The sequence below is a fragment of the Artemia franciscana genome, chromosome 9 (genome assembly GCF_032884065.1).
Source record: "Artemia franciscana chromosome 9, ASM3288406v1, whole genome shotgun sequence".
Classification (NCBI taxonomy): domain Eukaryota; kingdom Metazoa; phylum Arthropoda; class Branchiopoda; order Anostraca; family Artemiidae; genus Artemia; species Artemia franciscana.
This window is the reverse complement of record NC_088871.1, coordinates 18,872,480-18,883,733: the sequence shown is the minus strand read 5'-3', so window position 1 is coordinate 18,883,733 and position 11,254 is coordinate 18,872,480. Positions and strand designations below refer to the sequence as shown.

Below are 11,254 nucleotides of genomic sequence, written 5' to 3'. Positions count from 1 at the left end.
AATGTGATTCTTTTGATGTAACTATTGGTATAAAAATTCTATTTTTTATAGTTTCAGTTACTATTGAGCCGGGTCGCTCCTTACTACAGCTCGTTACCACGAACTGCTTGAAAATCCGGTTTATCATTCAAACTCGAACGTCTTTTCGGGTATGGGTAACAGGTATTGGGGTAAAATATCACGGCTCTCCATCGCTTGACTATTTCAACTGGCCAAAGCAATTGTCCTTCCTGAAAAGGCTTTATTTACTTTCGAAAAAATACACATTATATGTTTTATGCAAAACCTTTTATGATATTGTTCCATAGTTAAAAGTTTTTTAAATACATATAAACCAAAAGATTTGATGAAAATGTTTGCAATCCACATATCAGACAACAATCGGGAAACGGATTCCAATGTTGTTTCAATATCCGTACAGCAAAGGTTCTTTCCGTGTTCCTTGTTCTAGCTGATTAATTGCAGTTATCAGGTCATATGTGATCTCTTCAGTAACTTGTGAATCAAACCTGAAAAGCATAAGCAACCTTTTTTAAATAAAAATATTACGATACCTTTCAGTGAGGTACATACGCGAAATTTCTGTCAATAAAATGCAAGTAAATCAACCTGAAAGTTGGGGGAAGTGGAGGTCAAAGACACCTGAGCACGTTCTGTGCTTCAGCATCTCTTAGGTTGTATTTTTTTAGCAGCCACAAACAATTTATCCTGCTTCGTATCATCATCGTGAAAAATTATCATGATTCTCTTAATGAAAATGTTTTGATACTACTGAATAAAATGAAAGCAAACCATGACTTGTGAATAAGTCTGATTATAGCTTAAGTGAACGATAATTAGTACACAAATACAAAATGGCTAAGAACATTTTTGTATATTTTTTGTTATTTGTTGATTAAATACCCTCAATGGAGAATCAATTTTAATAATGAATTCTAAGAAAAAATTTTACATTGAGATCCTCGTCAAACCCGATGACAATATTTCTAGTTTTGTAAGTACATTTCGGTATATGTATTTTGACATCATTTGACTTTGTGCAAGATAACTTTAGCAAATGTAGATAAGAAAAGAATAGCGGTGAATTCTGCCGAGAATACCGTTCAGTACTACAAGTAAGAATTAAAATTTCAGATTTTGCTAAATAAAAAAAGGAAAAAATCACCAGCGATCACATATTTACTTTACTAGACTATGATATTAAAAAAGGTTGCATCCACTCTTGGCCGCCTTCTCCCTAAAAGAGCTTGCGGTTCTAATTTCAAGCTAAAATATTTGCTTAATTCCATTTTGATGAACCAAGGACCGGGTGTTGCAGCTAAGCTATAGAAGTTGTTTTAAGTATAGCTATTACTTGATGAGTTTAAATAATGCAAGACAAAGTTAAAGCACTTATTTTCTGTTGATCTACTTTACTTCTTTTGTTTGTATATTTTTTAAATACCTTCATGGGATACTTAATCTGGCCTGAGAACATAGTTGTCGTTTTTTAAACTGAACTTTTATTTAATGCTAAGAAACTTTCTGATTAAAAAAAAACAATTTTATCAGCTTTTAAGGCTACTCTTCAGCATTTATTACCAGATTCATTATAAATATCGACTATAGTAGGTAGATAAAACAGTATTTCAGCATTAATATTACAACTAACTAACTAACAACTCACTTCAGCAAAAAGCCACCTGAGGATTCAGCTACGCCTGCTCCTCTCCATCTCAATCTATTCACTGCCTCCCTCTTCACATCCTCCCTGGAAGTTCCTATTTCCCTTAAATCTTTCCCTACGACATCCACCCACACCGTTTAGGGATGATCTGATTTTGATTTGGCCATAGACGGTTGCCCAACAAGAATAATCTATGTCAGTCTGCCCTCCTTCATCCGCAGACGTGTTCTAGCCATCTCATGTTTTGTCTCTTCGGATCCCTAGAAATCGGGTTTGAGGCACATTTTTCGAACAGCTTACTGGTTGAGATACAAATGACGACCGGGACACAGGGAATATAAATAACAACCGGGACATCCAAAGAGAAATTACAGGCCGGGACACCCGGACACAAATGACGACCGAGACACCGGGACACAGGGAATATAAGTGACGACCGGGATACAGGGACACAACTACAACGGGGATGCGGGGGGGGGGGGGGGGGCAGGGAGGATATATAAATGACGAAGGGGACACAGTGAATATTCGATTAGCAATCACTATCAACAAAGCCCAAGGGCAATCATTAGAAAAATGCGGTATAGATCTGAGTACGGATTGTTTTTCCCATGGACAATTATATGTTGCATGTTCAAGAGTCGGTAAACCTGACAATCTATTACACAGCTACAATGGCGCGTAATTAATACGGTGCGTAACGACTTATGCGCACGGGGGGGGGGGCTTGGGGGGTGGGGCACGATGCGCCCCCACCAACTAGGTGTTGGTGTGGCGCACAACAGCTAGTAACATATAAAACTGAAGACTAAAGGGCTTTGATGACGTTAATCGTAATAGCCTGTTCAAATAAAAGCTTGAGTCTGTATTAGTTTCAAAGAACTGCAAATATTTACAACTACTATAAGAACCTCGCTTAGTTGCTCTCTATTGCTCCTCGTTGTATAAAAATATCAAGCAAGTAAAAGGGCTTAAAGTACAGAATGCATGATATGTAGCTTTTTTTGATTTTTAGCAAAATCAGCCTTTGAAACTAGCAAACTGTCATGTGTTTTTTTTATATTAAGAACAAGTTACTTGAAATAATGTTGCTTATAGGCTTCAGTCCCCATCCCCGCTGCTTGTGTCAGTGGGAAGTCCCAGAATTGCACTTTTAACGGTTGTACTGACTTACTTATAAGATGGATGACTTCGAACAAAGCTCCTGATCCATGAAGCAGCAGTTTGCAATTCACCACTTGCTCGTCCAGAAATAAGTCTAAGATAATCATGAAGTCTTTGATGGGTTTCAGCTTCAATTTCTGTGGCATTCAAAAAGCTTTCAACCAAAGGAATAAGTCCAGAAAAATAACCATCCTATCGTCAAAAATATCATTAAGCATTCATAAGAAAAAATGCAAATTTGCACATCAGTTTTATTCATATTCTTCTTAAAAGTATTTAAATTTTTTTTAACAGACCTAAGAAAGTTCATTTAGATCCTGCTAAATTAGATTTAGCGTATATTTGCTTTTCAAATGTTTTGGGGAAACCTTTCATACGTCAAAATTTAAAACTAGATACTGGATCACTGAACAATTTTCTTTTGTAAACCTTTTGATTTCTAGCAGTTTCTCTTTTCCTTTTAAAGGATGCATGGAAGTAGACACCACTGAGAAACCGCAACTTAAGGTATAGAAGAAGTTACAAGGCAAGTCTTATTCAGCATATTTATACAAATTACTAAAATCTGACATAGGAAACAAATGTAAGACGTTGTACAACCTCAAGAAGCCATCCTAAAAAATAATACAAGCACACATATCTCTTGTAAACAAAGCAGGTAAACTATTCAGTAGACCAGGACATAATTAAAATAAAACAAATAATAACTTATGTGGACATAGTCTGTGATCATAATACTAACAAAAATATTGGTAAGCCTTGGGATTGTTTTGGTTGCCTTTGATCAGTCACACAAAGATTGGTAAACCCACCTATAAGACTTGATCGTGACACTGGCCACAAGATGCCTCCCTCTTTCTGCGTATGCTCATGTGATAACTTGGAATCTTTATACATGAAAGTGCTAGCATTGCCTTCCTGCTATTTTATTTATTTTCCTGGAATATCAGAATAAGCAAGCTGTGTCCCAATCTCAGATATCTATGAATTGGTTGGATTCAGTATTAGAATTCACTTTTCCAATTTTAGATCTCAAAGAGTGCATCGAAGCACCGACTTCAATTCGAACCTTACACTGTTTTTGTTTATGACTATTGGTATTTTAAAGCTCAAACAGTTATTATCAGAAAAATTGTAAACATTTGGGATCCTTCGTAGATTTTTGCAATTCTGTATGAATGACGTATATAAGTTTACGGGATTTTCAATAATTTGTTTGCAAAAAAATGTATTTCTTATGGGATTTTGTGGGAAAAGTATTTACCCTAGCCATTCTTTGTTAGTTACGGGTCTAAGCACTTGCTCTACCAAGATATGCGGCATATTATCAAATCCTTGATGGTGACGTACAATAAATGCTACTTTTATAAAAAAATAATTATTAGAGTCCTACTTGAGAAGAACATTGGTTACCGTGCCTCTGGTTTTAGCAGTTGGTAAATCCGAGCAGTTATTCATCATCTCTAAAATTTAGTATCAGGGTAAATCAAAGACAATCTAGACTTAAAATGTCCTATGGGAATGATACAAATACCATTATTTCCACGGAAGTGTTAAAAAAGGTCAAAAGGTAAGATTAAAAATGACAAAAAAAACATAAAATGATAAAATTTGGAATTTTTGCCCAAGGAACAGTCCTAAAAACAAGACTAGAGTCTCTGGCAAGTCTGGCAAAAAGGCTTTCTGATATTTAAAATTTAGTCGCATGGTTGCTAATTTTACTTATGGATGCCGAATCAGAATCAGCCCTGATTTTCTAATAAAAGATTCAGATTCGTATGAAATTAAGGTGTGTGATTTGGAGCTGTTCGAGATTTAAAATTTGGGCCAGAGTTGGTAAAAAAAAAACTCCCTGTTTTCCTTCTTCGGCCTATCTACTGCTTCTTGCCTGTCATATCGTCTCGACATTTATTCTCTAGAACTGATTCTTGTTCAAATATCCATGCAACGTGAGATTTTCAGGACTAGAATTTAATGTCTGATCTAATTTTGAAATGATTTAATTTTTCAATTTTGACCACAGAGTTGTAATCTAGGCTTAGTATTTGAAAGAAAACGCCCATAATTTCGGTGAAATGATAAAAGTCGGGTGGATTTTTTCCTTGACGCAAGATCACAATCAATATAAGTTTACTCAAATTTAAATATTATCCTCCATATATAATTCTCCTTCTTTTTATATTAAGTATCAAAATATTTTCAATATGTCTTAATTCTTTTGGAATGTAACCGTTAACTTTGGTTTTTGCTAAAATTGGTCATTCAGGGCTGGGTCACCAGCTGGATACTTCCAGTTGATTCTAGCACCCATTAAACTCGTATGTAACCAAAATTTGGGGTACCTCTCACTAATTCTGAAAATTCAACAAAAATTGAGAGCATTGCATAGAAGGTATGAGTATATGCACATTTGCTGGGTATTGGGTATAGAGGCAATTTTCAGTTACAAAAGTCACTGAGACTATTTTCTTAGGGGGGAGGAAGGTATCCATTGGGAAAATCATTGTCTGCTTTTACTTTGGGCTCAACCAAGCTTAGCTCTTCATAGCATCAGAGAAATTTTCATTCTGATGACTTTTTATTTTTGGTTCCTGGTGATGACGAGGGGTTGGAAGTGGCACCTCCTTGGCCTTTATTTTTCCAAGCATATTGATTTAGCAAGCAATGATCACATTGACACCCTCAGTATACACGTGCCCTCTCAAAATACCAGAGCTTCTACAATTCCCCTATAATATTCTGCAGTCTCTCCATTTTATTCCTAGTTTAATTTATGACCCCGAAATAAAGGAATAAATTAACCTGTGCTAGCCTAGCTGTAAGCTATCAAGTAAAGAGTCTGGTTAAATACACCTATGGAAAATTTTTTTATCCGTGATGGTGCTACAATATTTTGTTCATGACCCGAGGGAGCCGCTAATTGGTAAATTTTGCTTTCGAATACAGCCAATTCAATACCGAATACAGCCAATACAACATTCAATGCCTTTGAATGCCAAGCTGGTATCAGAATAAGAAAACTATCTTTCCGGTTTTAGATTTTAAAGGATACAGACCCAGTACCGAAGGAACAATTTCAGTTTGACCAGTAAATTCATGACATACTAGAGTTAACATAAAGTCTATTGACATGAACAATCTTATTAGTTTGACTTATCTGTGGTTTTACCTTTCCATTGATGATTTCATTGATGGTCATTTCTGTTACCTCGTCGCTATCGCTATCGAATGGATTACTATTGAAGTAAAACTTGCAGTTTTTGATTGCATCCTTTTCTTGTGAACGCTTCATATTTTCGTCAACCTGTTAAACTTTGGATTATATTGCACAGATAATAAGCTTACTAAAGACTTAGCCTAGAAACAGTGATGAAACTTTGGGAGAAAACCCCTTCTCTAGAGGAAAATTATGACGAACCATTGGTTATATCTTTGATTATGTTCATTGATTTAAACAAAGATTAAGTAAAAAAATTTTCCATCAAATGGAAAAAAATGTAAAGTAATAATACTAGTAATTCACAATCCTAAAAAGTAGATGAGGGAATATAAAATATATGCGTATCTTTTAAACTGAAAAAAAAGAACAGCGCAAATACAGATCAGAGCTAAGAAACGTCAAGGTAAAAATTGCTGACGAAACGCCGGTTCTATTGCTGATTATGTTCAATGATTTAAACAAAGATTATGTACAAATTTCTTCAATCAAATGGAAAAAAAAATCTAAAGTAATAATATTAGTAATTCACAATCCTAAAAAGCATATGAGGGAATATAAAATATACGCGTGTCTTTTAAAGGCCTTCGAGTCAAACAAAAAAAAGAACAAAACAAATACAGATCAGAGCTAAGAAACTTCAAAGTAAAAATTGATATATTCTAAGAATCTGAAATTCTCAAGTTGGATTCTGTTTGTAATCAGGCACTAAGCCTGACCTTAGTTGTGATAGATCTATTGAATTTAGATCACCATGATCTTTTAGCCCCCCCCCCCCAAAAAAAGCGCATCCCCAGGTGGCGGATAGGGGAACGTTCTACAGATATGTAGGATACCTTCACAGAAGGCACGGACCAAGGGGGGACCTAGTTCCTGGGGGTCCATAATTGAAACTAGGACACCCTCGACCGGGGGTCAGAAATATAGGTGGAGGAGGAGGAAGGCCCATCTGATTTACACCATGCAGGGCCCACCGGCGTGTGGACATATCCCAGCGGTTACACACCTTCCCCCAGCAATGGGAAAAATTGCTCGGCGTCGCAGACCACCGAACGGGAGGATCCCTTCCTAGAGGGACAACTGTGAAGGGCAGACGATCCAGCTTCATGGAAAATGGCCTCTGCTAAGGGTAGAGAGGAGTGGCTTACCGCTACCCCGAAAATTAGCCAAGAAACTCCTTCTCTTAAATACAAATTATGAAAATGGCGAATAAGAAAGTAAGAGCTCGCGCTACCGCGTCCGGGGTAACTGACGGTATGAGATCAAGAATTGCAAATTGTGAAAATGAAAATGATGACAATAATGATAATGTTAATAATGATGATAATATTGATAATGATGAGAATGAAAATGATTTTGTTACCGCGTCCGGGGCAACCGACGATCATTTATCCGATCTGAAGACTCTCCAGTCGGAGAAGACCTCGTTTATCCTAACCCCAAAAACATATCTCTCACTAGGAACGCTAAACGTACGCACATTAGCCAAACCAGGAAAAAGGGAAATAGTCCTAAATGAGATGAACCGTTACCGCTGGGACATTGTTGGACTTTCTGAGACTCACCTTCCCTCCACAGGAATAGAAAGAATAAACGACATCACGCTCATCACGTCTGGAAGAAATGATGGAGTTCACCGCCAAGGTGTCGGTTTCCTACTCTCCAAGTGAGCCAAACAGTCTCTTCTTGCCGTCCATCCTGTCTCTGAACGTATTATCACCATTCGTCTGAAAGGAACCACTGCCAATATGACCATAATCCAAGTTTACGCCCCAGACTCGTCCCGGAATGACCAGGAAGCCGAAGAATTCTACAGCCAACTCCAACACACCGTTGACACGGCTCCCAAGAAAGATGTTCTGTTCGTGATTGGGGACTTCAAAGCCATTATCGGACACTCAAATGATGGACTTGAAGACGTCATGGGCAAGTTCGGGCATGGGCGGCAAAACCACAGGGGTGAAATGCTCATCGACTTTTGTCGGGATAACGAACTTTTCATAACGAACACCATGTTCCGTCATAGAGAACAAAGGAAAGTTACTTGGAGATCCCCTGACGGCCGCACTGCAAATATGATTGAATACATACTTGTCGGCAAGCGATGGAAATCATCAGTACTGAATACAGTCTCCATAGCCGGTGGCGACTTCGACTCGGACCACGTTCTAGTCATGTCTGAGCTTCGTTTGCGTATTCGGAAGCCCCAAAAAGCTTACCAAGATATCGTGTCGACCTGAAGAAAAACATAGAAACAAGGAACAGGTATAGAACAACACTCTCAAGCAAGTTGTCAAGAATCCAACCCATGGAAGCTCCAACAACAGAAGAAATTGACCGATTGGTTGACGAAAGCGCATCCATCATCAGAGAAACTGCTAGTGAAATCCTGGGAATTCAGACACATTCAGATAAACCGTGGATCACCCCCGAAATTATTGATCTATGTGTGCAGCAGAAGCGCGTCCATGCTAACAAGGTAGATCGACAAAGCAAGGACGAGTACAAGAGGCTGAAGCGCCTAGTAGAAAATAAAATCCGGCAAGCTCAACGACACTACGTCAATGATAAATGTCGTGAGTGTGAAGAAGCCTTTCAAAAAGGTAATAGCCACTTAATGTACAAGAAAGTCCGTGAACTGTCAAAAAAGAAGTCATCGGCCGCTCCTACACTGTTAGATAAACACGGGCTCCAAATCACGGACTCCGAGGCAAGACGAGAACGTTGGAAGGATCACTTCGGAGAAAAACTGAACCCCACAATAACGCCCGACCCGAACATCTTACTATCTTTCCCACTACCGCAGTACCCAGTAGACCCAAGCCCTCCCCCACTAAGAGATGAAGTACTCTCAGCAATAAAATCTCTAAAAATTAATAAAGCCCCAGGCCCAGATGGTATTCAGTCAGAACTATTAAAAGCAGGCCCAGAAGAACTGGTCAATATCTATCACAAAGTCATAACAAGTGTCTGGGAAACGGGCCACTTCCCCAGATCTTGGGCGAAAGCCACCATCGTCCCCCTTTTTAAAAAAGGGGAAAAGGGCGACTGTAACAACTACAGACCAATAAGTTTAACTAGCCAACCGGCGAAGATTCTTACAAAAATACTCCTTGACCGTATGAAATCTCTGACAAACCATATCTTAGGAGAATACAAAGCAGGCTTTCGAAAAGACCACTCCACCATAGACCAGATTTTCTCTACTCGGCAAATGATGGAGAAGTATATCGAGTTTGCGAAAGAGCTGCTACTACTCTTCATTGATTTCAAGCAGGCTTTTGACTTGATATGGCGAGATGGATTATGACACATCCTGCTACACTATGGAGTCCCTGAAAACATAGTAATCCTTATAAGAGACATGTATTCACATTTCGTCAGCCAAGTCCAAACGCCCGGGGGATTTACAGAAGGGTTTCTGAAATCGGCGGGCGTTCTTCAAGGTTGTCTCTTGTCACCTCACCTCTTTAACCTGTTCCTCAACGCAGCGCTATCATTTGCCAAGACTGTTGACGGTGCAGAAATTAGAGGGAAGCTTATCAATAAATTGGCATACGCCGATGACATCGAAAAATTCAACAGTCAAGAGCATCTACTCCAAGCTGACGCCGACGAACTAGTGTCGGCAACCGAGGCCTTTGGGATGGTCGTTAACACAGCCAAAACCAAGGTTATGCGGGTGTCTGGAGACCCTACTCCAAGAAACGTGCAGCTAACAATAAAAGGACAGCCAGTAGAAAATGTTGACTCCTTTGTCTACCTAGGGAGCCTCCTAACTTCTGATAACGACTGCTCGAGATCGATCAAACGAAGACTTGGCCTGGCAGGCGCCAGCTTCAAGAACCTCTTGCCAATCTGGAAAAACAAGACTCTGTCAACTTCTCTGAAGGTGCGACTCTTCAACTCCCTCATAATTCCAATTGCTTTATACTCAAGCGAAACTTGGTCAATAAAGGCTGACGATGAGCGAAGAATCTCCGCATTCGAAACTAACAGCCTTAGACGCATTGCAGGGATCACCTACATTGACCGAGTCTCGAATAAAGACCTCCGATAACTACTCCGTTTTCCTTGCACCATCATGGACCAGGTCAGAAACCAGCAACTCCGCTGGCTTAGCCATATCCAGTGAATGTCGGCCAACCAGCTCCCAAAAATCACATTCGAAGGACGGGTTCACGGCACGCGCCCCAGAGGCCAACCTCGTAAGAGATGGACCGACAACTTCCAGGCCAATAACCTCCCCCAGCTACTTCGTCTAGGGCCAGATATATCGAACTACCGTCGCCACATCCATCATTTGTTAAGAAGAGAAGAAGCCCCAATACAGCCACAAAGGCCGGACGGGACTTAAGTCAAGTAAGTCAGTCATATTCCTCTTTTCCCATTTCTCACGAATGATATTGGCAAAACATTGAAATTAAATGTTTGACGAATATAACTTGTTTTTCTTTTGGGAAAGGGGTGAGCTAATCAATAAAACAAATGCATATCCTTCGTCTGAAATATCGTAAACTACAAATTAGCGACTCTGACTGCAACTGGACAACAAAACATGAGGTTTAAGGTTTTTTTACCTTCCATTTTCTGTTGAGTTATTATATATGGGGTGTTATGGTCTTTTAAACAATCCGTTTCGACTGATAGAAAAAAAATCTGCAAAAATTAGGTAGCTTGCTGAAATGGTAATTATTCCAATAGCTTGTCACTCCGATGTATTTATAACGTTAGGTTTTTTTTACGGTGGAAGTTAATATGTAATGTGTCATTTACGATTTTCTGTGATTAAGAGATTATTCAAGTAATTTCAAGGAATTATTTGAGGATTTTTTATAAGTTTTCAACACTTTATTAGGTATAATAATATGAAACAGTAAGAGTAAATGGTATTTATGTATTTCCAGCATAAAATTGATTGGCTAATCCTTCTTGGATATTATTTCTAATTATTAGTGGAGCCAAATATAAATGTAAATGTTTTATTCAATAGTTTTAGAGTACCGGTTATACTATAGGGATTTTTCTTCGGTCGATTATTTCATTATTAAAACAAACAGTTATTTGAATATAAAAATTTCATTAGGGATTGTGTAGAATAATTTCACTCTCTTTCGAAACAACAACTTTATCAAATCTGTATCTGTGTTCTTATAATCAATATTATTTTATTAAGTCACATTGAGGGCACCCACATTAGGGTTAGT

General features: G+C 38.4%; 1 protein-coding gene across 2 annotated transcripts in view; it reads right to left on the bottom strand.

The window, feature by feature from the left end:
* Positions 1 to 221: 221 nt before the first annotated feature.
* The window catches only part of LOC136031101 (glutamate--cysteine ligase catalytic subunit-like), a 44,676-nt gene continuing 33,643 nt past the window's right edge, over positions 222 to 11,254 (bottom strand). Inside the window, exons 11-13 of one of the 2 annotated variants that reach the window (XM_065710402.1) lie at positions 6,000 to 6,134; positions 2,841 to 3,022; positions 222 to 527 (exon numbers count right to left, since the gene is read on the bottom strand). In XM_065710402.1, coding sequence (XP_065566474.1) covers positions 407 to 527; positions 2,841 to 3,022; positions 6,000 to 6,134 — 438 coding nt within the window. In that variant the 3' untranslated portion in view covers positions 222 to 406. The remainder of the gene's footprint in view (positions 528 to 2,840; positions 3,023 to 5,999; positions 6,135 to 11,254) is intronic. The other variant, XM_065710403.1, reaches the window with a different exon arrangement.